This window comes from Hibiscus syriacus, unplaced genomic scaffold (assembly GCF_006381635.1).
Source record: "Hibiscus syriacus cultivar Baekdansim isolate YM2019G1 unplaced genomic scaffold, ASM638163v2 tig00112801_pilon, whole genome shotgun sequence".
Taxonomy (NCBI): domain Eukaryota; kingdom Viridiplantae; phylum Streptophyta; class Magnoliopsida; order Malvales; family Malvaceae; genus Hibiscus; species Hibiscus syriacus.
This window is the reverse complement of record NW_024063404.1, coordinates 409,577-437,277: the sequence shown is the minus strand read 5'-3', so window position 1 is coordinate 437,277 and position 27,701 is coordinate 409,577. Positions and strand designations below refer to the sequence as shown.

Below are 27,701 nucleotides of genomic sequence, written 5' to 3'. Positions count from 1 at the left end.
GCATTAGTCAGTCCAACTGACATCATTACAAAATCATAATGACCATATCAGGTTCTGAAAGCCTTCTTCAGAACATCTTCCTCTTTAATCACCAACTAATTATACCCAAATAGAAGACCAATCTTCGAAACCGTTAAAATATCTTTAAGTTGGTCAAATAGATCATCAATCCTTAGAAAAGGTATTCATTCTTTACCGTCACTTTATTCAACTAAGGGTAATCCCTACATAATTGTATCAATCCATATTTCTTTTTAACTAAGAATATCGTTGTAACCCACGAAAACACACTCGGACTAATAAAACTCCAATCAAGTAACTCATGTAATTGTGCCTTTAGTTCTCTGAGTTCGGTTAGAACCATTTGGTACGATTTCGATCTAACTTCAGATATTCAGTTATCAATTACCTTTACCTAAAAAGCTGAACAACCTTTTAACATCAAAATTGTTGCCAATGCTACAAATATCACATTAGGCGATAATTTCGCCTTTTTCTCCGATTACTTTTATTTCAGAACCCTTCACATTTTTCAGAAACAATCGCTTTCTGTGAAAATCTACCCCAACCATGATGCAGAGATAACAAATCATTTAATAAAACAACTTATTCATGCATTTCACTCTTAACGGTAAATTGCACATTATGATTATTGCACATTAATTACTAAAATTTCCATCACCTTAAATATATACTCAATTCAATATTTTAACCTTCAAAAACTTGTAATTTCATCCTCTATTTCCTTAGACTTTTCGAATTCAACCACCCACTTTAATAATCTTGCAATTTGATCCCAAATCCAATATTTAAACTTAAAAATCAGCATGCTGATATAAATTTCCAGCATTGAAATTTCATACTAAAATTATACCACCAAATTTGAAAATTCACAATTAAGTCTCAACTTTTGAGACTATTCGAATTCCATCACAAAATTTATCCAAATTTATACTTTGATCCCAAATTACTTATTTAACTTAAAATTCTAGCAATTCAAATATTAAAATTCAGAATTGAACACTCCAATTATCACATTTATGCAATAATATCCTACAATTCTCAAAACTTATAAATTAGCCCTTTTATTATCTCAAGGCTCCAAATTGATCCAAAATGATCTCCAAATCATATAGAACACTTTTAGTATCAATTATAGACCATATGAAAATTTTCAACATTTCCCCCCAATTTATTCCCCTATGGCCGAACATAATTAGAATACTAGGTCTTGATTTTCATTCAATTTCAATCATGAATTCAATCTCCTATAATCAAATTCATGTAATTTCAATCATCATAACATCAAATTAAACTCAATTTCAACCAATTTCCATAAACCCTAACTTGAGCAAATTGATTATAAGCATTTCTACTTGATTTTAATCATTACAAAAGCTTGGAATTTATTCTACAACACTATTAACATAGAAACCATCATTTAATTCTTCAAAATCAAACATGTTCTTTGTAAACTCTAATCATGAACATCATCATCCAAACATGTTTTCCATGAACTATTTATATCAAATGATAGAGAATTTCAAGTAGACCGATTCTCTATCTAATAGTTTAATCCAAAAATCAATTGAATAAGCTTTAAAATGAAATCAAAAAAATTCTTACCTAGCTATAGCAGTTCACGTTTTGGGGTCGAAAGATGCTGCAATATTTTTATTTTTCTTCAATTAATATCATATGACACTTGACTTTATCTAATATAAATGAACCTAAAATTCAATTAATGTGAAATTATCATTTTGCTCTTAATTAAACATGATAATTTCAACTTGTCATTGGAATATCTTCCATTTTAATATTCCAAAAGTAAAAAATGAATAAATAAAAATCTACTTTCCACCTTAGTCCTTGTAATTTTTTAAAAATTACAATTTAGTTACTAAAATTCACAATTTTGGATTAACATAAAAAATTGACCTTAATTCAAATGATCCATGTTGAATTTAACTGTTTTAATTTATGAAAATAATATTTCTAACCTTTATCTAGCATCCTTCACATTTTTGTAAATTTTCAATTCGATCCAATTATCCGATTTCTATACCGAAATATTCATTTACGGGCTTAAATATATAATTTTTAAAAAATTAAATTTCTGGTCTCTAAACTTTTTTAAAATTTATACTTTAATCATCAAACTTTCAAAACTTACATTTTAATCACTAACCAAAATTTGGGTATTACACCCAACAGGCCCAGAACTCTCCTCTCCTCTCCTCTCCTCAGGAGAAGGCACCACATTAAAATCACCTGCCGCCAACCAAGGAACATCCCCAATAGTGTCCTTAAGCTCCCTAAGATGTTGCCAAAGTATCTATCAACCCCAAGAATAACCCCAGAAACATAAACACACACACCAGCAACTTGAACTGAACAGGTTATGCATTGATCATTAATCGACACCTCAGCCACATCAATACCCTCCCTACATAACAACCAGATCCTGCCAAGCTCAGAGAAAGCATAATTATGAAAACCCTTCCAACCGTTAAACAATTTCCGCCATACAGCCTGCTTATTCACTTCACTAACTCTGGTCTCCAAAAGACAAACCAAATCAACATCCAGACACTTTATTTTCTCTAACACCCCAGCCTGCTTTTGGGGATTATTAAACCCCTTAGTGTTCCAAAACAGACACCTCATAACTAACCGGAGTAGAAGAACCTTGCTTTTTCCCCTTGCGGTCATTTTTCTTGCTCTTCTTCAATCTGTGCATTAATGCAAGCAACCCCCTTAGCAGCCTCACGACCTTGCCGAATATCCAAAGAAGGGGAATCAACCTGAACTTCATTCAATTTCCCCTTCCCCTTACCATCAAGCTCCTCCACTATAGAAGCACAAACAGTGGTCACCTCAACAGCCGAAACAAGATCAGAAACCTCTATTATATAAGCACTAACCTCAACAACCTCCCCAACCACTGGCAATTGAGCATTAACCCCAGCAGCGCCAACAGCCAACCGTTGAACAACCACCCCTACACACTCCGTAACCACCTCCATCACATCAGAAACTGAACCAGACACAATATTCTGTCCCTCAACAGAAGCAGTAATATTTACAACAACCTTCTCTTGCCTAGAACATAGCACATTCTGCTGGAGCATCTCCAACAATAACCGTAGCCTTCCCAGCCATGCCCTTAGGTACCCAAACTTGCTGGCTTACCTTCTTCACATGTTCACAACCTCTTTCACTATGACCAAAAACCGCACAGTGAAGGTATCGAGGAGGCATCCAAGGAGCAAACACTTCAATTGCCGCAGTCGAACCATCTTGTAGCTGGACATCAATGAATTTATGAATCACTGAATCAACCGTCACCTCCACACAAACCTTGGCAAAAGCCAACCTGTGACGATGAGCAGTAGATTCATCCATGTACAATGACGTGCCAAGAGCACTAGCTATGTAACTAAAACCGATGCCAGTAAACAACTCCAGAGGGATACGATTAAGATGAATCCAAACCGAAATTTTTTCCAAATTGAACTCCAAGGACTGCAAATTAGGCTCCCACCGCCTAAGAATAATCGGCATATTTTGAATATGCCAAGGCCCATTGGAGAGCACCCACTCACAAGACTCTGAGGTCGGGAATTGAAACAGAAAAAAGCTCCTCTCCAACAAAATTAACCATAACCTGCCCAAACAGCCCCCACAATGACCTAACCAGCCGCTGAACAGTAGAGAAATTGGGGGACTTACCTAAAAATTGTGCAACCAGCGAGTTCTCCCAAACCTTCACTCCCACAGCAAAAACTTCAGCCGGTGGCCTGACCTTGATCGCCCCATCCAAAAGATCCGGTGGAAAGAATTGGAGAGAAAAATCCCTTTGGCCGGCGAACAGCTGCCTCCAATTCATACGAGTTGACCCCGTTTCATCTCCAATCATCCACAAAGCAGAGCAAACAATACCTCAGATCAAACAAAGAAACGAGAAGGTCACCGATTCAAAACCAGAAAACCAAGTAAAACCCCTTAAAACACCACAACTCCAAAAAAACCAAGAAGAATCAGAAGGAAAACCACGAAAACCAGAGAAAATCGGAGGAAAAGGACGGAAAACTGCCAGCAATAGTCCCGCTATCGCGCACCGGGAGAATATAAAACTTATTTAGTTATAAACATATATAAAGAATTACTTCAACCAAGTATTTATAAAAATATTAAATTTTTTACTTACTTTGATTTTAGTTGTTATTTATTTAATTTTAAACAATTTTTAAGTAGGGTAGGAGGAATTTTAGTTCTAACGCGTATTGAATTTAAAGTCGAGGAAAGAATAAAAATATCAATTGAGAATTTTTAATCATTTATTTTAAAAATTGTTAACTAATTATTATTTAATTTAATAACTCACATGAATAATTTTTTTAAAATATTAGATTCAAACACCATAAATATAAAGAAATTTTAGTATATTATTGCTTTTATTTAAACATGAATGTATGTATGCAGAGTAAGGTAGGTATAGAGATACGCTTGACATTAATTAGTTGAAAATAAGAAAGCGAAGAAAAGTCCGTGGAGATTCGGGGGACGAGTATGTGAGAGTGAGGTAAGCAGCGCGTGAGGAGTCAAAGAGGCCAAGAAGGACCAGGCTAAGGGTTCCCACTGTCCCACCAACCTCGGTGCGCATTTCTTCCAGCTTTTATTAACATAAGGCTCCTCCTCTCACGTATATATAAACTCACCAACTCCACACACAGACTCCATTATTTTACGTTTGTAAGACTCACCCCAGAAGGTAAAAAAGAAAATAAAAACTGAGATACGTCTCTCTATCTTTCTCTGCCTTCATTTTTCTCGAGTATTACTATTAGACTTCGTTTTTATTTCTGCGAAGAGGAGTATTTAAGTGTGTGTGGCTTTTCTTTTTTGTATTCCTATAGCTTCTGGCTGCGGCTCCCACTACTAAGCTTGGAAGATGGGCATCAGCCTCGAGGAGATAAAAAACGAGTCCGTTGATCTGGTATTTTTTCCCCTCTTCTCTTTTACATAAATCTTATAAATCCGATACATGCAACCCGGTTTTGTGTTTGTTTTCTCTTCACACAAAAAGCGTTTATACATGAATCGTGTTTCCCCCGCCCCCCTACTGTTATGATTCCAGCTTTCAACAAAGCAGGGGATTCTTTCCATTACTTTTTGGCTATCTGAGTAGAATTCACCATGCATGATACAAACGATGCTTCTTTTTTTTAATGTTGTTGAACTTGTTGTGAATTTTTGCCAAAAAGAGTGGAAAACGATTTCCGGGCTTTCCTTTGTAGATGAAAATCAAGATATTATGATTCAAACGATATTTTAGTCGATTCTTTTTAAGATTTTGGTGCCATACCAAACATATTTTAGCCATTCGTTCCGTTACGATTAGGTAATAAATATTATTATTCTAATCAAATTAAGATTTAATAAATATTATGATATTATTAATTTGACATATCTGTCTCTCGTTGCGTGAGTAGAGTTTTCGGGTCTTGAAGCATCTCCGTTACTTTTTTCTTTGGAAATTGCATAATAAAAGCCTTCTGTTATATGGTATTAGAAAGAAAGAAAAAATATAATTCTTCAACCTTTGGTAATTTCCTAAGCCAAAGAGGATTTCTTATTTTCCTTTTTTAACAGCAATAAATAGAGTTTGACAAGGGCATCCTATGACTATATCAATAGCTACAGTCATGACTATGCTCACTAATTATTTCAATTGAACCAAAAAGATTAATTACTTCAATGGATGGACTGTAAATATCAATGGACAGGTCTTTTTGTCTATACTGCTTTTCGAAACTCAACGTGAATCTCTTCACGTGTTTAGGAAAAATATTATATTTCCTCTCTTTATTACTTGTTTTTTATTGAACAAATAACAATATTCCCTCCCTTTTCAGGGTCCTCTGTATTGTTTGTTCTGTTTTTTCATGTCGGTTGATTTGAACAGCATCGTTTCCCCATAGGTAGGCTATACATGGAGTCTTAGTTTATGAAAAGTTTCAGCAAAAGAAGCTTATGATATCTGTTATCCTAGTTGATGATTGATTGTCCCTGGTTATACATGGGGTTTTTTATTCAGTTGCATTTGATTTCTCTCCGAGAAAAAACCGAACGACTGAAATCACTGGTTATTGCATGGATCACAAGTTAAACTAAATCAACATACATATTCCTAAAATGCATTTTTTGTAAGTTGGCTAAGTGACAATTGCTTACAGGAACGGATTCCTATTGAGGAAGTTTTCGAGCAGTTGAAATGTACAAGAGAAGGGTTGACTACCGAGGAAGGCAACAATCGCCTTCAAGTTTTTGGACCAAACAAACTAGAAGAGAAAAAGGTTCATACCATAAACCACTTACATTTAAGTTTGTAAAGTTTTAGCTTGTATTTTTTTTGTATGACATAGTATGATACTCTGCAAACAGGAGAGCAAAGTTCTCAAGTTCTTGGGTTTTATGTGGAACCCTTTGTCATGGGTCATGGAAGCTGCTGCTATAATGGCCATTGCCCTGGCAAATGGTGATGGAAGGCCTCCGGACTGGCAGGACTTCGTTGGTATAATTGTCCTGTTGGTGATCAACTCCACCATCAGTTTTATTGAAGAAAATAATGCAGGTAACGCTGCAGCTGCTCTCATGGCTAATCTTGCTCCGAAAACTAAGGTGCGGTACATTCAGCAACCCAACAGTTTGTTGAATATCTTTCTGTCTTATTTAATCATGATTTCGCTTGTTGTCCTTGTAACATATAGGTTCTTAGAGATGGTCGATGGAGCGAGCAAGAAGCAGCAATTCTAGTTCCAGGGGACATTATCACTATTAAATTGGGAGACATAGTTCCTGCGGATGCTCGTCTTCTTGAGGGTGATCCTTTGAAGATTGATCAATCTGCTCTTACTGGGGAGTCTCTTCCTGTCACGAAGAATCCATCAGATGAAGTGTTTTCTGGTTCAACGTGTAAACAGGGCGAAATAGAAGCAGTTGTTATTGCAACTGGTGTTCACACATTCTTTGGTAAAGCTGCCCACCTAGTGGACAGCACCAATCAAGTTGGGCATTTCCAGAAAGTGCTTACTGCCATTGGTAATTTCTGCATCTGCTCAATTGCAGTTGGAATAGTCGTTGAGTTAATAGTCATGTACCCAATACAGCACCGCAAGTACAGGGATGGGATTGACAATTTACTGGTTCTCTTGATTGGTGGAATCCCAATTGCTATGCCAACTGTGTTGTCTGTCACCATGGCTATTGGTTCCCACAGGCTTTCTCAACAAGGGGCTATCACAAAGAGAATGACAGCCATTGAAGAAATGGCAGGAATGGATGTTCTCTGCAGTGATAAGACTGGAACTCTGACTTTGAACAAACTTACTGTTGATAGAAACCTAATTGAAGTATTTGCAAAGGGAGTCGAAAGAGAGCAGGTTATTCTTTATGCTGCAAGGGCTTCAAGGACTGAAAATCAGGATGCTATTGATGCTGCAATTGTAGGAATGCTTGCAGATCCAAAGGAGGTATTTCTTTTGTCTTCCTGGTCTTTTATTATATTTAGGATTGGGTCCAAGAATTCCTTAGTCATTTTTTATACTAATTGGGCAGGCACGTGCTGGCATTCGAGAGATTCATTTCCTCCCATTCAACCCTGTAGACAAGAGAACTGCACTAACCTACATTGATTCTGATGGAAACTGGCATCGTGCTAGCAAAGGTGCACCGGAGCAGGTACTTTATTTTCTCATTCTAGAATAGTTATTACCTTTTTGGGTAGGTAACTTCTAACACATATGCTTTCAATATTCTTAAATAGATTATAACTCTTTGCAATTGCAAAGAAGATGTCAAGAGAAAGGTTCATGCAGTTATTGATAAATTTGCTGAACGTGGGCTTCGGTCTTTAGCTGTTGCAAGACAGGTCAGGAAAGTAAACTTGCACATGCTTGAATCGAGAAAACTAAATTGTGGTAATAATACTATGTTTGATTTCTATTTCTGCAGGAAATACCTGAGAAAACAAAAGATAGTCCTGGGGCACCATGGGAGTTTGTTGGTTTGTTGCCACTATTTGATCCTCCAAGGCATGATAGCGCTGAAACAATCAGAAGAGCTCTTAACCTTGGAGTGAATGTTAAGATGATTACCGGTGAGAGTTGTTTAATTGTTTAGAATTGAACATTATCTATAATTGCATGATGTAATCTTTATACTATTTTTTAAATACCTAGGGGATCAGCTTGCAATTGGCAAGGAAACCGGAAGGAGGCTTGGAATGGGCACAAACATGTATCCTTCATCTTCTTTGCTGGGACAAGACAAGGACGCTTCCATTGCTGCTCTCCCTATAGATGAATTGATTGAGAAGGCTGATGGATTTGCAGGAGTGTTTCCAGGTGTGCTTTAAGAACTTTGTTGATAAAGTTTAATTAATTAATTATAGGGCCTCTACTCTTTTAAATTTTCTCTCTAACAATTCCTTTCCATACGAATGACAGAACACAAATATGAAATAGTTAAGAGGCTACAGGAGAGAAAACATATTTGTGGCATGACAGGAGACGGTGTGAATGATGCCCCTGCTTTAAAGAAGGCAGATATTGGAATTGCTGTTGCTGATGCTACAGATGCCGCTCGAAGTGCTTCAGACATCGTACTGACTGAACCCGGGCTAAGTGTCATTATCAGTGCAGTGCTGACCAGCAGGGCTATTTTCCAAAGGATGAAGAACTACACTGTGAGTAATATAATTGTTTACTTTTTCCCTCTCTTATTCCTCAGTGGAAGTGATTGTAACCTTTTTTTCTCTTATTCCTTCACATTGTAGATCTATGCAGTTTCAATCACCATTCGTATTGTGGTAAGTATACAAAGACCTCTAAGAAGCAGAGTACTTGTAATGCTAAATCTCTTTACAAATAGATTAAGTTTTTCATTGTCATTTGGCAGTTTGGCTTCATGTTTATCGCCTTGATATGGAAGTTTGACTTTGCGCCCTTCATGGTTCTAATTATAGCCATCCTGAATGACGGTGAGATGTTCTTTATCACTATGCGTTATTATACAAGTCCCCAGACCCACACCCACCATGATTTTGAATCTGATTAATTCATCATCATATTTATAGGTACAATCATGACAATTTCCAAGGACAGAGTGAAGCCATCTCCACAGCCGGACAGCTGGAAACTGAAGGAGATTTTTGCTACTGGCATTGTGCTTGGAGGTTACTTAGCGCTAATGACTGTGATATTCTTCTGGGCAATGATAGACACCAATTTCTTCTCAGTAAGAACCTCGTTTGCTATGTATTATTTTGGTGAGATTTCTTTTAATTTGCCATTTCCTCTTTTTCAGGACACATTTCACGTTAGATCACTGAGGAATAGTAATGAAGAAATGATGGCAGCTTTATACCTTCAAGTTAGTATTGTAAGTCAGGCCCTCATTTTCGTCACAAGGTCTCGCAGTTGGTCCTATTTTGAACGCCCTGGACTTCTCCTAGTCGGTGCTTTTATGATTGCTCAGCTGGTAAGAAAATTTAACTAATCTAGTAAACTATCCATTACAGAAGTCTTTTTTTTTAACCGTAAGGTTTTAGAAGGCTCATATATGTATACATATAGTGTGTATTAACAGAAAACGACCTAAAAATGTGTGGCAGGTGGCTACTTCGATAGCGGTGTATGCAAATTGGGGTTTCGCAAGGATTAAAGGTATGGGTTGGGGATGGGCTGGTGTAATCTGGCTATACAGTGTGGTAACATATCCCACTGGATCTTCTCAAGTTTGCAATACGTTATGTTCTTAGTGGAAAAGCTTGGGACAACCTTTTGGAGAACAGAGTATGTTCCATTCATCCCAAATTGGTGAAGTGCGTTGACTTTTTTTGTGGTCTCATGAATTTAATTGGCTCTTTTGCATTATAGACTGCCTTCACTACGAAGAAAGATTATGGAAAAGAGGAGAGAGAAGCACAATGGGCAACCGCGCAGAGAACTCTGCATGGCCTTCAACCACCTGAAACCTCAAGCATTTTCCATGAAAAGAGCAGTTACAGGGAACTTTCAGAGATTGCAGAGCAGGCCAAGCGCAGGGCTGAGGTTGCGAGGTCAGCCATCAAATTTCTGCACCTACATATGCACTTGAAAAAAAAGTGGATGTTAATTTGACGATTATTTTGTGTAGGTTGAGGGAGCTGAATACACTGAAGGGGCATGTTGAATCGGTTGTTAAGCTCAAGGGGCTTGATATCGATACCATTCAGCAGCATTACACTGTTTAAATAGTGACGATGACGATGAACGAGGCCCTTTTCACCGCTAATGTTAGTATTGTTTCCCAGACTTCCATTTTCGTTTCCCTAAATGTTGGAATTTATGTTAACTGTTCTCCCCTCTTTTTAGTCGTTGATATACAATATCATAAATATTTCAGCTGCCCTTTATTATGATACATGAGGGAACTTCATTCTAATGTTTTGCGTCCTCTTCGAATTAAACAAAACAATTTGCATTTTAAACAAGAAAATTCTCCTAATCTAAAATTGTTAACATTTTCACAATTTGTACTAGAAAAATGTAATTCATGCACGATTAACATTAACATACACTAAACCATATGATCTACTTTTGTTTTGATGTTAAACCGGTGAAAAGTCAGGACAATCACTTAAAACCATATATTTACTTATTTAAACAAATTGACTTTCAATTAATAAAACTATACGTTAGAACTTATAACGTATGTAACCTGCCTGCATGATATCTTATTTATTTTACAATTCATTGCGATTTCATTACCCATATTTTTTTATTTCATTAATTAAAACTGTTTTTAAAAAATAGGAAAATTTATGTAATATGATTTATTTATGAAACTAAAAGAGACTTAATTTTGCATGACAATGCCCAAAATGATGAACTCAGATACTCGGTTCAAATATTTGGAAAATGAAAATGAAAAACACGTTTGCAATAAAAGGGAAACAGAACGAGATAGCGGGAAAGAAGAGAGCAGAGGGAGGGAGAGATTCCACGATCTAATAAGATTTAATTAATTAAATAGAAAATAGAGAAACTAAATAGTAGCAGTGAGAGAGCAACCGATCGATCCAACACAAAGCGGAGCAGAAATTATAATAGTAAATCAAGAGGAAAGGAAAAGAAAGCTCGAAAAACATAAATAATAGTAATAATAATGAACTCGCTTGTAAATGACAAATCGAGGCTGCCTGCTGCTAACAACCCAAATAACAACTTAGTGGCTTTCGATTTATATGCAATTACTTCAATCAAGGTCAGCCTCATCAATCTTTTAACTTTTGTTTTCGTTGATGTGAGCTTGTTTTTCCGCTTCCATTCTGGTTATTGTCTCTGCAATTCTTGCTCTTTTCTTGGCTCTTATCCTACCTAATCCACTTATCTCTTTTCTTGCAACTTTAATTTTCCAGTTCTTAACAAAAAAAATTCTTGTAGGGTTTTAATTGCTGCAGTCATTTAATTTTCGGTTCGCGGGATTGAAATGACGTGCTGTTGTTTCTTTTAAGTTCGGTGATTCCAGCTCTAGGGTTTTGATTTAGGGTTTAGGGTTTCGGCTTTGTTTACTGGTGTTTCTATCAACTACTCAAGTGTAGTTTGATCCCATTGGGTTTTGGTTCTGCAACAATGACATTTGGTTTGCATTGTATGGTTTCTCCCTGGGTGAATTCCTGCATGTTTGGAAGCTGAAATAACTCTATCCACCTTGGGAATTCTGAGCTTTTTTCTCTCTCAAGCATGCTGCTTTACTTTCTTTATGCATAGACTGAGAGTTTGGTTTGCATTATATGTTATGCAAAGCGGATTTGGACAATAACTGTAAATTGGGTTGTTAACTGGTTTCTGCGATTCTTTAGTTCTGTGAATGGCGTAAGAATCTGTTCATTCAGCAATGCAATCCCAGCAGGGCTCCAGAATCAATTTAGGTGAACTGAAAGTTCAGATAGTGAAGAAGATTGGGGCTGAGAGGTCAAAAAGGTATTTTTATAATTTGAGTAGGTTTTTAAGTCAGAAGCTTAGTAAATGCAAGTTTGATAAGTCATGTTACCGCATTATTGGGAGGCATCATTTGTCACTGCATAATCAGTTGATACGTTCAATCTTGAAAAATGCATGCCAGGCTAAGACTCCACCTCCAGTTCATGAAGCTGCCGTGAAATCTTTGATACAAACTTTGAAAAGGTCTCCTGGTAGAGAAGATGCTCATGGTCAGACTAGATCCCTTGTTCCCAACCAAAATGTAGACATTTGGTCAAATGGAGTTTTCCCCGTGTCATCCCCACGAAAGCCTAGCTCCGGAGTGCGGTATAGAAAGCTCAGGGATAGACCCCGCCCACTTGGGCCAAATGGGAAGGTTGAGAGTATCTTACATCACTCGATGACAATGGAAGATAATGGCAGTAAATTGGGTTTCGAAAATGGTGATTTGATTTCCTATGATTACCAGAGACCAGTACAGCATCTTCAAGCAGTTGCTGAGCTGCCTGAAATTGACAGAGAAGGTTTGGCGCACTCTACAGAAAAACCAAGGCTGCTTTGTAAAAACCAGGCTGAAGCAGCTGTTGTTGAAGATGGGGAGGTGCTGGAGCAAGTTAACCACATTAATCTCTTCAGAAGCCCTCTGCTAGAACCACTTGGGATTCCATTTTGCTCAGTTAGTGTTGGAGGGGCCTGCAAAGCTTTGCCAGTTGCATGCCGTGGCTACTTCATTAGCTACTATGGTTGTGGTTGTTTATATGATAATGAGACATTGAAGAAACGAATGGAGCAGATCGCAGCAGCACAGGGCCTTAGTGGGGTTTCTGTGGAATGTGCTAGTTTGCTAAATAACATGTTGGATGTATACTTAAAGAAACTTATCAGGTCGTGTGTAGATCTGGTTGGATCAAAGTCTACACCAGAATTGAAAAAGCAGTTTGCCCAGAAGCAGCACCCTCAAGGAAAGCTTATTAATGGTATGTGGCCAAGTAACCACTTGCATATGCAGAGTAGCTCTGGGCCCACAGAAGTTTTGCAGGAACCTGTGCAGCATTGCTCGATATCTTTGCTTGATTTTAAAGTGGCAATGGAGCTAAATCCCCAGCAGCTGGGTGAAGATTGGCCGTTGCTACTGAAAAAAATTTGTGTGCGTTCTTTTGAATAGTGAATTCTGTGCAAAATGCTCTTGACAAAAACGATCACTGACGGTCACAGTTCTTTCCCATTATTGACATTAAACAGATGGTGCCCAGTTGCATAAAGCTCTGCACCTTGAAGATGAAATTGTGGGTTAAAGTGTGGGCATGCGTGTACCCCTGCCGCAGAGCCAGGATAAATCTGGAAATTACTTCTGAGCAACTGAGCTAAGTTGCTTAAAAAGGAAGTACTGACAACTGGTTGTCATGTTGTACGATTAGCATTGTTTTTGGCCATCTTCTGCCACTTCAACAGATCTCAAGCTTTTTTTTGCAAACTGCAGTCATCGAGTAGGAAGCCTAAGAAAGTTTTGCAGGAAAATTGTTTTGTAGCTTGTTGAAAGGTAAATTTACTTACGTAAGGGCTTCTGTATAAGGCTATATGTAATTTTAAAATCTGAGAATTTATTGAGTTCCATGAATAATAACAAATCAGCATCCATTAAATTATCCATGGTGATTTGTATCTAGATGCTGCCACTCAACAAGTGCTGAAATTTCTAGCTTCTATGCTTCCGGTTCTATTTTTCTGTGGAGTTTTTGACTTGCTAATTGTAATCAATTATCATTTATTAGATTTTGTGGCATACAGTTTTCATGGTGCTCAAAGTATTGTTCTGATTCTTGATTTGATACGTACTAAATTTCTAGGTTCAAGCTATCTAATGTAACAAAGTTCATGAGTTGCTTATTGAGCTAACAAATTTTAAGAAGTTTTAATTGATCATAAGCTCTATAGGTGAGGGTATTTAGGTCTCTGCAGAGCCGTCATGCTAGGTTGGTTTATATGCTCTACAAGTGTTCATATCCTGGATTAAGTCATACAATCTGCTTTCTGATGTCTGACTATCTGGAACAGGAAAAGGGCATTTGGATTGCTTGTGATGTTAAGAAGTAAAAGGTTCTCAATTTGGATAATACTAATTATGTACGAACACCCCTTCCATGTTCAGTTGGAGTTTACTTGCTGTTGCGTTTTATAACTGTTGTTCAATTTCATTCTGCTCTAGATTTGAAAAAGTTGTTTTGCAGTATAACTTTTCTTGTTATTTATAAGATACAGGATGCTATATTTTGAAGTTCTGCTTTGAGCTACTAAAAACTGGAAACCGTGTTCCTTGGTTATATTTACATTGAGCAAAAGTTGGTGATGGTAAGTTGGTAGTGATTTTAGTTTATTATTATTATTGAAATGTTATTGGTTCCTTTGTTTTGCTTGTAACATTAATCTTTATCACTATTTCATTGGTTTATTCTCGGAACACTTTAAAGAGATTCAGTGTTGCGTTACTTTTAATCTATGAGTCATCTGCTTGTGGTTGGGGCAAATCTAAGTGAGGCAGCTATTATCAAACAGTTATAATTTATTAAGTGGAGAGATTGGCTAATTCATGTACCACTTGTGAAGATGTGAGAAGAAAAGTATTGGATTTGTTAAATATGTTATCCATGTTAGCTACTTCTGAACCCGGTGTCAAGGTTCAGTTGTTGAATTAGTAAATGATATATTTGGAAATTGAAGTAGGTTCCAAAGCCTCTGCTTTGCATTGCATTGCTCTGCCAAAATGGAATTAGAATTTAAACTTGGAAGCCGATGAAACCTTCAAAAATCAGGGACAAAAAAGAAAAAGAAAAGAAAAACATAATTGCTTTTGCATTCAAGGAAGGGATGAAAAGTAAGTACATCATACACTTAACTAACGTTTACCAGAAATTAACTGACTTCAACAACTGCAGTAACATGTGCAATCTGATATGCATTCCTTTCGGGGGGGGGGGGGGGATAAGTTCTAGTGCAGAAACAGCAGTTTATTAGCCGACTTTAATGAAGAGGTTCCATATTTACATAATATAAAGTTAATATAATAATAATCGTGAAGATAAACCATCAATTTGTACAAAAGAAAACTCTCTTTGCCTTGTTTCTTTCCATTCTTCAAATTCGTGAAGACTGTGGTTTCTGTGCTGATGCTTTGCAAATAGGGCACCAGTTCTTCACCTGCAGCCACTGCTCTATGCATGCTGCGTGATACTTGTGCTCACACTGTAACCTCCCTACTTCATCTCCAATCACATACTCCTCCTGCAAACATAAAATCATCAAATGAAAAACCCTTGTGCTCCCATTCATTATTAGACGAGTAGAAGAAATAAAAAGCATAAAGTTTTAACTACCTGACAAACACTACATTTGACATCATCCTTTTCACCCTCACAGCTCGTATTTGCATACTCTGAAGATGCTGTGTTGTAGATGCTTTTCTTGAGGCATTTGGACAATGAGTCTTCCGATAGCCCGGTGTTCACATCACCCATTCTCTCTTCTAAAGCTAGTAATTCCTGCCATGATAGCAAGAAAGGCTAATCATGTAGTTTATCTTTGACAAAAAGCAGATACCCGGCAAAATAAAATGTATACTCAAAAACAAAAACAAACCTCATATGACATATTATCTATATCCAGTCTCATCTCTCTATGCTGATCATAAAAGTCTAGGCCATTCAGGAACAAGCTGGTCTCTAGAACAAGTAATTGCTGCAAGACAGAAACAGAAATCAGCAACAGAACCATCAGGCAATACGAAACACTTCAAGCCTAATTACCTCATATGTCAACTCTTCATCTTGATCAACCCTCTGAAGTGCCAATAATACCTGCATACACATAGTCCAATAGTAATAAATAAAACAATACTTCAAACAAGCTACTTATGATTCATTTTAACCTCTCCCTGGGGAGAACTATGTAACACCAGATGATTTCAGATATTAATGGGTAAAAGCTGTTCGTAACATTACGCTGCCCATAGAAGGAAACAATGAAAAAATTAGAAAGTTCTAACTCCATGCATAGGACAATGCAGGTTGAGATCAATATACCTCTGCAATGCCATCCATATTGTAGCGCCGGAAGCTATCCCGGTTCACTAAAGTGCGGTTAGTGCCAACTTCTGAAGGACTAGACTGCATGATACTGTGTAAATCCTCACTTACACTACCCAATTGACTGTAACGACTAGCACGAGTTGAAACAGGAGCACTCAAATCGTTAGGTATATCTGATTGAGGCACTTGAAGCATTGCTATAGGGGACTCATTCAAAGTTAAACTATTTCTGTTTGCTTGGTTAGGGAGTCTCCCTCTAACATAACTACTGTTTGACCTCCGAGTTCTAACTGAAGCAACAACAGCGCTATCTCTGTTAGAAGGCCAATTCCTGCCACGTTTTGAATCAGAAATGGAGACACCATGGCCAGAAATGTTGTTCCGTCCCTCCGAAGATGGCCCACTCAACTTTTTCCCTTTTGTGGAGGAAGTACCCTCCTCATCAGAGTTTCTCTTTTTTACCATGTCTTTCTTTTTGGTGAGGCTTGAATCCGAAGATGAAGAACCTGTTATCACAACATCAGAAATAGAATTACATCTTAGATTTCTCAAACCATACTTGCTTGTGCTAGAACGAGTCACCTGGGAAGTGCTTTGAGATCCCAAAGTAACAGATGGACTGGCCAGAGTATACTGGTTGCCCAACCCAGATCTTTGTATAAATTTTCTCCAAGGTCTAGAGTTCGATGCTACACTAGAGCTTCCAACTCCCATCACTGTAACATCCCTAGAATCTGCATTGTTGGATTCATGATGCAGAATCTTTCCTGGTGGAGGTATGAGCTCAGGCACTTCCGGCTCATCCTTTAGGCTACTAGTTTCAGATGAATCCGTTTCCAGCTGAGATGATAGCTTTTTCCGAGGATTTGTAGATGATTTCTTAGTGTTACTAACTGCAGAGGATACCCTAGAGGAATTTCCAATTACTTGCTTTCCACTTGATGAAGAGTGGTAAGGCCTTGAAGATTTGGCTTTATCGAAGCCACCATTTGGAGTGCCTTTTGAGGAATTCAGCCTACCACTGCATCCAATTCGATTGCAAAACTGAGCATTCTGTTCTCTGTTATTAACACTGTCATTCAAAATGCGACCCGATCCCTTTCCATGTACAACAGGCCCATCAACAGCTCTTTTACCATTATATCCATCCATGTAGATCACAAGTATCCTTTATATCTGGAAATAAATCAAAATAAATGTATCAAGTAATGACAGAGATCCTCTACCATGACATATGTTCAGTTCAGGAGGGAAAAGAAAGAAACCAAAACCATAATTGCAAGCATAACACACAAAACAATTCCTGATGACTATTCTTGATGCTACTTTCCATAAAAAAAATTAAAGAACAAGGACCACTTGTCAAACTTCTAAAGCTGGGTAACTTTCAACACAAAACTAGCATAACACACAAAACAAGAAACAAGGGCGCAAATGTTCATACATAGATCCAACTTCAATATGGTTTTGCCTTTCCACAAAAACCAAATTTGCGACTTCAATTTATTAACTTGAATGCTTATAACTTACTCAGGCTATGATTCAAGAGCCATTAACGTAATCACCACCAAGCAATGCAAAAATATCACCAAAGTGATAGTGACAAGTAACAATAGTTAAAGGCTACTCAAATTTGGAACCATATAGATAGAGTTTGTATAACCTTCATTGCTCTAAGCCTCTAACCTATGCACCCTTCCTTCCAAAGGAGCTGGGGAACGGAAAACAAACCATTAACAAGGAAAATTTGCAGAACAGAGTCCTAAACACAATTCTATATCACAAGCTACTAGGCTTGTTCAGCAAGGTGTTAAATTTCAATTTTCTTTCCATCAAAAACAAATAATTCTAGAATTGCATGACAGGGTTATGAATAGAACCAAAGTAATTGTTCTTTAAAAAAATCACCTCAAAACTGAATTGAACCAAAAGAATACATGGATGGTTGAGAGCATAGAAAAGAGGGAGAAGGATATAAAAGAAATAAGCACCTGTGTAATCAAATGAGAAAACATGGCTTTGGGTGTTTTATTTTCTTAAAACCAAAAGTAAATAAGAAAAAAAAGGAGGGTATATGGTCACATGTTTCAGTATTTTTTGTGTTTGAACCCAACAAAAGTGAGTCTCTCTCAGTTTGGTTTTCATTTTCAAAGGCCGACACGATCACTTTTATTATATTTTTCATTTCTTCTTTCCTAAAAATAAAAGAGACTTTATCCGTGATTTAAGGGTTCAAAACTAAATTAAACTTAAAAGGAAACCAACAGAGAAAAAAATAAAGAAACGAAAAAGAAATGAAGAAATTCTTCCAAGTTCGAAGCCACCATACAGAAATTCGAGAGGCTCCGTTACCAAATTTTTCTTGGAAAGCAAAGTAATCATTCATTCATATTATTTATAACCCAAAAAACCCTTGGATTATAACAAAGATCCTTTTTTTAGAGGGGAAAAAAGAGATAGAAAGAATGACCTTTAATGGCCAGATTTTTGTTTCTTCAGAAAAAAAAAGGTTAATTGAATAGATAAATATGATGGAAGTGCGGGTGAAAAAAGAAAACTAAATAAGAAGGAAAGGGGTAAGCAATCATGGTGTACCTGTTTGGTTCTCTCTGAAAAATTGAAGAAGGGGAAAGGTGTTCAAAGGAGATGATGATAAAAGCATAAAGAAGAGAGAAATAAAGGCGCATTAGGAAGACCCAAAGCAGCCTGCAAATTTGCAATTGGCAGCTAAATTCTTAATATTTTTTATTATTTTATATTATTGGAACTTGAAAGGAAAGAAAGTAAAGAAGCAAAAGCCATTGGCAATTGCAGTACCTAAACAGCAAATTGGTGTTGGGTAATATTCAAACCCCAAGGTACTTTTCTGCCAAGGAATTAGCCAAAGGAAGGTCAACGAAACTCTAGCACTCTCTGCGCTGCGCCGTCTAAAAAACGGTTAATATACGATATGATTAATTAAAATTTATAGTGATTATATTATATTATTTAACTAAAAATATTATAAAATATAATAACATATTAGGTAGCACTTATATAATGTAATAATTAGTGTTTATATTGATCTATTTTATAAGTAAACCGATATATTTATACTGATAGTATTGCAAATTTACCTATTAAATTATAATATGTTGAAAGTGTCTATACTTTTTTATAAAAAAATCGATACTTTTTTTTAAAGTTATGTAATTTATGTTTCAATTTTTTAATAGTGTTTCATGTTTTCCACCTACAATATTAATTTAATAATTTCATTTGCACAAAAAATTATTTGATTGTTTTGATATTTTATAAAATAATATTTAGAATTTAAATTTAACAATATTAACCAAAGATAATAATAAATATGTAATATATATGTTTAGTGTTTTTAATTTAATAATAATATATACCGTAACATAAAAAATAAATCATTAGATACATATAATTACTAAATTGATATCTTAAAACTCACTCAAAATATAACCTTAAATTAATGTTTTCCACAGTGAAATAAGTATGGACACTTTTATAAAAATGATAGATATTTTACAATATAAGCACTACCTATTACATTATATAAACGCTACCTATTACATTATATAAGCGCTACCTATTACATCATATTTTTACCTATTATATTGAAAGTGTCCATACGTTTTATAAAAAGGATCGATATTTTTTTTAAAGTTATGTAATTTATGTTTCAATTTTTTTTAATAGTGTTTCATGTTTTCTACCTACAATATTAATTTAATAATTTCATTTGTACAAAAAATTATTTGATTGTTTTGATATTTTATAAAATAATATTTAGAATTTAAATTTAACAATATTAACCAAAGATAATAATAAATATGTAATATATATGTTTATTGTTTTTAATTTAATAATAATATATACCGTAACGTAAAAAATAAATCATTAGACGCCTATAATTACTAAATTAATATCTTAAAACTCACTCAAAAGATAACCTTAAATTAATGTTTTCCACAGTGAAAAAAGTATGGACACTTTTATAAAAAGGATAGATACTTTACAATATAAGCATTACCTATTACATTATATAAACGCTACCTATTACATTATATAAGCGCTACCTATTACATCATATTTTTACCTATTATATTGAAAGTGTACATACTTTTTATAAAAATGATCGATATTTTTTTAAAGTTATGTAATTTATGTTTCAATTTTTTTTAATAGTGTTTTATGTTTTCCACCTATAATATTAATTTAATAATTTCATTTACACAAAAAATTATTTGATTGTTTTGATATTTTATAAAATATTATTTAGTATTTAAATTTAACAATATTAACCAAAGATAATAATAAATATGTAATATATATGTTTATTGTTTTTAATTTAATAATAATATATACCGTAACGTAAAAAATAAATCATTAGACGCCTATAATTACTAAATTAATATCTTAAAACTCACTCAAAAGATAACCTTAAATTAATGTTTTCCACAGTGAAAAAAAGTATGGACACTTTTATAAAAAGGATAGATACTTTACAATATAAGCACTACCTATTACATTATATAAACGCTACCTATTACATTATATAAGCGCTACCTATTCCATCATATTTTTACCTATTATATTGAAAGTGTCCATACTTTTTATAAAAATGATCGATACTTTTTTAAAGTTATGTAATTTATGTTTCAATTTTTTGTAATAGTGTTTCATGTTTTCCACCTACAATATTAATTTAATAATTTCATTTACACAAAAAATTATTTGATTGTTTTGATATTTTATAAAATATTATTTAGTATTTAAATTTAACAATATTAACCAAAGATAATAATAAATATGTAATATATATGTTTATTGTTTTTAATTTAATAATAATATATACCGTAACGTAAAAAATAAATCATTAGACGCCTATAATTACTAAATTAATATCTTAAAACTCACTCAAAAGATGTACATACCTAAATATGTAGTTATTGTACATACCTAAATTTAATGATAATATATACTTGTAGTTATTGTACATACCTAAATATGTACTGTGAATTTAATGTTGTACCTACCCTTTAACTACCAGTACCAATACCACATCCTATTGAAAGCAGCACAACTGAAACATGTTCAAAATGAACCTTTGCTTGCATCTCCATCAACTCCTGGACCACTGAACTTGCACAACAAAATTTTTGTCATGGATAATACTGATGTAGACAATGTTAAGCCAACCGAGGAATGCCATGAAGTACATAATGTTGATGAATCTGACAGATTGGTTGGTCAGCTCTTCTGTTCACGTGATCAAGCTTGGTACTTTTACAAGGGATTCGTACGGGAACATGGGTTTAGTGCACGTAAGGGAACAACACGGCTTGACGTGGAAGGGAATGTGAAGACACAAGAATTTTGTTGTTCCAAAGAAGGGTTTCGAGTATCAAAAGTCAATACTGTTGATCGTCAACGTGCTCATACGCCAGTCATAAGAACATGATGTAAAGCTAGAGTCGTAGTTACAGCAACAAATACAAACGATCAGTGGGTTATAAGTAAGTCTGATCAGAAACATAATCATGCATTGTGCACACCTGCTATGACACCATTTATGCGTTCTAATAGAGCTGTAAGTAAGGCTGATATCGATGAGGCAACAATATTGAAAGAGGTCGGTGTTGGCACGTCACAAGTAATGAACTATTTAACGCAGCAGGCAGGATCATAATGTTAGATTTACATATAAAGACCTCTACAATGCACTTCAAAGAGGTAAAGCAAAGGAAATCGTCGATGGGGATGTGAATGCGCTTATTGCCTACTTTGATTATAAGAAACATGATTATTCCTGGTTTTTTATGACATACTCGGTAGACGAATCGGGGGCATTGTATAATCTTATTTGGTCGGATTCTACATCGAGATCGGATTACACATGCTTCGATGATGTAATTGCGTTCGACACAACGTACAAAGATAATTTGTATGGTCGACCAATTATGCCTATTGTTGGTGTCAATCATCACCATAACACAATTGTGTTTGCCACTGTCATAATCGCTGACGAGACGTCTCAATCTTTCGAGTGGGTGCTACAGAATTTTTTAGAAGCCATGATGAATAAATCACCTATTTCAGTTGTCACCGATGGGGATAGGGCAATGCAGAGGGCTATCAAATCTGTTATCCCTTATGCTAAGCACAGATTATGTTCTTGGCATCTTTCTCACAATGCACAAGCTAACATTGGTGACCCAAAGTTTACAGCAGCATTCTCAAAATGCATGGCTTCCTGGTGGACAACCAAGGAATTTGATATTCAATGGCGTTCGGTTGTTTCAGAATTCAACGTCCAAAAGCATCTATGGGTGATTGAGAAGGGAAATACACGACACTTATGGGCACAAGCATATCTAACCGGTCATTTCTTTGCCAATATTCGCTCAACACAAAGGTGTGAGTCTATGAATGCTTCACTAGCTATTGCACTGAAACACAAGAAGACATATTTAGATGTTGTTCGTGCAATTGAAGATGGAATTAGTAGAATGCGTATGAACGATTTGAAAGCGGATTACTTAAGTTCCCATATGAAGCCCTTCCAGATCACAAAACTGGTCGACCTTGAAAGCCATGTCGTTGCGATTTTTACCCGCGAATCTTTTCGTGTGTTCCAAGATGAACTTATACGGGAGACATTGTACCGGATTGAGGCAGAGATTAAGTCCTTATCAGATGAATGTCAACATTATATTTTGTCAAAGTACGCAGAAAAAAATAGGAAATTTGAAATTAGTTTTGATTCTCGTACGAAAACTCTAATTTGCTCCTGCAAAAAATTCGAGACCGTTGGACTTCCGTGTCGCCATCAACTTCACATTTTGAAGCACTTGGACTACACATATTTGCCCGGGACTTTGATTCAAAGTAGGTGGACTAATGATGCGAAGGCTTCTGCACCCAGCTATGTTGATTTGAATGTGTCTCCAGAAGTGATGCAAATGGCAAGGTTCGCTGTTCTACGTTCAACGTCAAGTAGGTTATGCTACATTGCATCAAAGACAGACGAGTCTTTCAAAACCGCAAGAGATGAGATGAAAAAACTAATAGAAGAATTAGAAAACTCGTTTGGTTTGAATGATTCAGTCAACCAGAGCATTGTAGTAAACAATGTTCGTGACCCTCAACGAAAACAACGCAAACAAAAAGAAGTGTCGAAGAACAAGGTCGAGAAGAAAATTAGGCGATGTGGGTACTGCAACGGTGAGGGACATAACAAACTAACATGTCCTCAAGTCAAGCTCAGTTTGAGTACAAGCACACAGCCTACATCAACTGATTTTTCGAAGACGGAATGGAATGACAACGATCTCCATATATCGTAAGTATCAACATGACTCCTATTGTATGTACATATAAATATTTTGAATGAAGGAATAAAAACCGCGTTACTTAAAATTACCGACACAATATTAAAAAGTGTCGATATAGGTTGTAGACCTATTCGCTCATAAAACCGGTATATTTATACAGGTTATATTATAAAATTATCTATTACATTATAATTCTGGGTTCCGATGTATAAATGTCGACACTTTTTGACAAGGTATCGACACATTTTTCTTCCAATCTGGACATAAAGTACCGACACAATATTAAAAAGTGTCGATATAGGTTGTAGACCTATTCGCTCATAAAACCGGTATATTTATACCGGTTATATTACAAAATTATCTATTACATTATAATTCTGGGTTCCGATGTATAAATGTCGACACTTTTTGACAAGGTATCGACACATTTTTCTTCCAATCTAGATATAAAGTACCGACACAATATTAAAAAGTGTCGATATAGGTTGTAGACCTATTCGCTCATAAAACCGGTATATTTATACCGGTTATATTACAAAATTATCTATTACATTATAATTCTGGGTTTCGATGTATAAATGTCGACACTTTTTGACAAGGTATCGACACATTTTTCTTCCAATCTGGACATAAAGTACAGACAAAATATTAAAAAGTGTGAAAACTTTGTTGTGGATATCATGGAAAACAATGATATATTAATGTGTTTCGATACATTTGCAAGCAGATGTAAAATACATTAATAACTAGTATTGATATTTCAACAATCCTCAAATGTATATGTATACAGAGAAGCAAATATGGAATAATTAATGAAAATATACACACAATAAAATCACACCAAAATATACATAACAAGAATGTTCAAATAATGTACCGACAAACGAAATTAATCCGATGAAAAAGGGTTATTTCTAACGAAGTTCGGAACATTAGAGGCCTTCAACAAATTTTCCAAATACTCTCGTATGTTTCCGCCTTTTTCTGAGGACATACATAAATAATTTCAATTATCAAACTAATAAGGTGCAATTTTACAAACAATAAACTAAATTCGCATAAGCATGAATAAATTTGTGTCATACCTAGAGCATTGTCGTTCGAATGGAAAGCAGCGTCAAAGGTATGTGGACATATGTAATTGTATTTCTATATAAACACATAAGTTATTAAAATAATCAATGTCTGAACACCTGTTCAACTGGAAAAACATATTGCATAAATGCAACTTACCGGATTATAAATCATTTTTTCCGCTGAATCATCGAACAAAAGTGTATTTAGCTCGTTAAAATCTGGACACGCGTTCCAAACATCATTGAGATCTTTATAGTAGGTAACATCATCGTATGTTTTGCATTTTTCTTGATCCTGTTCACAAACAGTCGAACATAAATATGTAGGAATCATAGACAACGAAAAGTCAGCAAACTGTAATGACATTCATCTTACCCACACGAATAGAAAATGCTCAGAAAATAAAGGTAGTTTCTCAAGTACACGGTCGACGTTATGCCTGAGATTGTAATCAAGTTTGAATGTTAACATTCAAATGTATATTAACGATTTTGACTACAGTAATTCAATTGCTCCAAACATGTTCTAACCTCATCTTTGAAGACCAAAGGGCAACAACAAAATTGTCGACACAAAATTGCATAAATTCAAATAATCCTCTTCTGAGAACAACATCTACAACATGAAGAAAATGAGATTAAAGTTCTATGCTTATATGTTAAAATAATGGATACAAAATAATAGAATTAAAACCTGCAGGCAGTATTGGGATGTAGGCAAGGACACCATTGAGATCAAAAATTAAAAGTTTTCTTGAAGGCGGCGTTGCAGACACGATATACTTGTTTGGATCATCATCATCATCATCATCATCGTCATCTTCATCGTCATCTTCATCATCATCATCATCGTCATCTTCATCGTCATCTTCATCGTCAGCTTCATCTTCATTGACCGCTCGGTTGTCCACATTTGTTAAAAGAAAATAAAATATAGTTCAGAACGTGTAAATGTTTAGAAACATAAATAATGAATTACCTAACTCGTTTGATGTCGTTGACGTAATTCGTCACGCAACATGGAGACTTCATGTTGCAATGATGAAATATCGGATCGCATTCCACTCACAAGGGAATCAATATACTCCCAAAAATTGATCATGTATTCCATCACGGTCTTAATTGTGACATCCTCTGCAACTGGAGCTTCTTCCATCATTGCGTCTCCACTTGGTTGCTCTTCTTCATGGCCAACGGGGTCCATTTCCTCCCTCTCTTGATCTAATCCGACCTCCTTGACACGCTTCCAACCGAGTTTTTCAACAAAATCATATCTCTCTTTTTTAATAAATACCATGTCAATCTTGCGGGTTAATCGAACAGGGGCGTCATGCGAAAAATCAACTTCCTTCTTCTTTAACAGATGGGTGATGACACATCCATATGGTAGTGTAGTTGAAATTGTTGCTCCCTTTGTGACCATATATACAATTGTATTAAATATGAGTTTTGCAATGTTTGGAGCCGTTTTGGATTTGGATTTATACTTTGCTATCCACCAATAATCGTTGTCTCGAAGCGTTGAATGTGTTCCCCCACTAGGCCGGATATACCATGTGAGCATTTTGTGAAACACTCTCGACTCTACATCGAGGTGAATTGGGCTATTTCTAGTAACCCGTTTAATTGTAGACCAATCTACACCATTTTCATCTGAATCCCCTTTATTCGCTACACCTAAACCCTCCGCAATAGTTTCCGGAGATATATATATATATATCCTTCCCCATGATATGTGTATTAATTCCTATTATATTAGTCTTATTAGGCTCGTGCTGTAAGGAAGCATTGTTGTAGAAGACTCTAACTAGGTTGGGATAATATCTTGGTTCTACACCAAGAAATTCAAGCCAACCCCAAGATGTAAATGTGGATTTAAAACTAAATGCATATTTATCATCAAACAAGAAACCCAGGTCAATGACACGTTCGGGACGAATCTTTCTTACTTTAAAACTCGTCTGCCATCTTTGGTTTGTTTCTCCATATCGGATCTAAAGTTCAGAGTTTCGAAGGACCTGATTTCCTCAGAAGAATCGTTTGTTACAGAATGAGGTTGTGGTTGAGAAGAACTGGGTTGAGAAGAGCTTTGAGAAAGACCGCGCTTCTGATGCTGACGTTTTGGAGCCATTTTGGTTGGATGCTATTACAATGGAACACAAACACATTCAGGAAAAAAACTCCAATATAGAAATCAATCAAACCCATAAAATATCGATAAATTTACATGAATATCTGATCGTCACTGTTATGGTAACGCTAGTATTCTTCGGAGAGGAAGAGTTATCTTCTGCCTGCTTGCCTTTATGTTTAGGGTTTTTCGATTTAGAGTACTATATATAGTGAACGATGGAAAAACACTTGATATTTAAATTAGTATCGACAAAACATTAAACAGTGTCAATACATATTATATAACAATTCTCTCATAAAACCGGTATACTTGTACCGGTTAGATTGAAAAATTACATATTACATTATACTTTTGTTTTTCGATGTTTATGGGATCGACACGTTTTATATATGGATCGACACTTTATGGTTGCACCCTGTTTGCCATTCATTCTGGACCAAAAATATCGACACAAACTACAAAAGTGTCGACATATTAGTAAGACCTATTCTCTCATAAAAACCGGTATACTTGTAACGGTTAGATTGAAAAATTACCTATTACATTATACTTTTGGTTTTCGATGTTTATGGGATCGACACTTTTTATATATGGATCGACACTTTATGGTTGCACCATATTTGCCATTCATTCTGGACCAAAAATATCGACACAAAGTACAAAAGTGTCGACACATTAGTAAGACCTATTCTCTCATAAAAACCGGTATACTTGTACCGGTTAGATTGAAAAATTACCTATTACATTATACTTTTGGTTTTCGATGTTTATGGGATCGACATGTTTTATATATGGATCGACACTTTATGGTTGCACCCTGTTTGCCATTCATTCTGGACCAAAAATATCGACACAAACTACAAAAGTGTCGACACATTATTAAGACCTATTCTCTCATAAAACCGGTATACTTGTACCGGTTAGATTGAAAATTTACCTATTACATTATACTTTTGGTTTTCGATGTTTATGGGATCGACACTTTTTATATATGGATCGACACTTTATGGTTGCAGCATGTTTGCCATTCATTCTGG

General features: G+C 35.5%; 2 protein-coding genes and 1 pseudogene across 3 annotated transcripts; 2 read left to right on the top strand and 1 right to left on the bottom strand.

The window, feature by feature from the left end:
- Positions 1–4,913: 4,913 nt before the first annotated feature.
- On the top strand, positions 4,914–10,446 carry LOC120183709 (annotated as a pseudogene).
- Positions 10,447–11,504: 1,058 nt separating this feature from the next.
- On the top strand, positions 11,505–13,638 carry LOC120183681. Its single transcript, XM_039188342.1, has one exon. It carries the CDS (start codon positions 11,944–11,946, stop codon positions 13,192–13,194), a length of 1,251 nt encoding a protein of 416 aa, XP_039044273.1. The 5' UTR covers positions 11,505–11,943; the 3' UTR covers positions 13,195–13,638.
- A 1,381-nt stretch (positions 13,639–15,019) lies between these two features.
- LOC120183690 lies at positions 15,020–18,822 on the bottom strand. Of its 2 annotated transcripts, none has more exons than XM_039188347.1 (6): positions 18,707–18,822; positions 16,106–17,287; positions 15,830–15,880; positions 15,663–15,761; positions 15,401–15,565; positions 15,020–15,308 (listed from the first exon to the last, which is right to left on the bottom strand). In XM_039188347.1, the coding sequence occupies exons 2-6, from the start codon at positions 17,261–17,263 to the stop codon at positions 15,162–15,164; spliced, it is 1,620 nt and encodes a 539-aa protein (XP_039044278.1). In that variant the 5' UTR covers positions 17,264–17,287; positions 18,707–18,822; the 3' UTR covers positions 15,020–15,161. The 2 variants fall into 2 exon arrangements, with proteins under 2 accessions (XP_039044278.1, XP_039044280.1); XM_039188349.1 differs by lacking the exon at positions 18,707–18,822 and adding an exon at positions 18,103–18,200.
- Positions 18,823–27,701: the final 8,879 nt, after the last annotated feature.

Excerpts from the sequence above, each read along its gene's own strand:
- LOC120183681 (XM_039188342.1), top strand. The coding sequence starts at position 11,944 with ATGCAATCCCAGCAGGGCTCCAGAATCAATTTAGGTGAACTGAAAGTT.
- LOC120183690 (XM_039188347.1), bottom strand. The coding sequence starts at position 17,263 with ATGGATGGATATAATGGTAAAAGAGCTGTTGATGGGCCTGTTGTACAT. Across the intron at positions 15,881-16,105 it reads ATATGGATGGCATTGCAGAG|GTATTATTGGCACTTCAGAG; the intron begins GTATATTGATCT and ends ATGTGTATGCAG. Across the intron at positions 15,566-15,662 it reads TAGATAATATGTCATATGAG|GAATTACTAGCTTTAGAAGA; the intron begins GTTTGTTTTTGT and ends CTATCATGGCAG.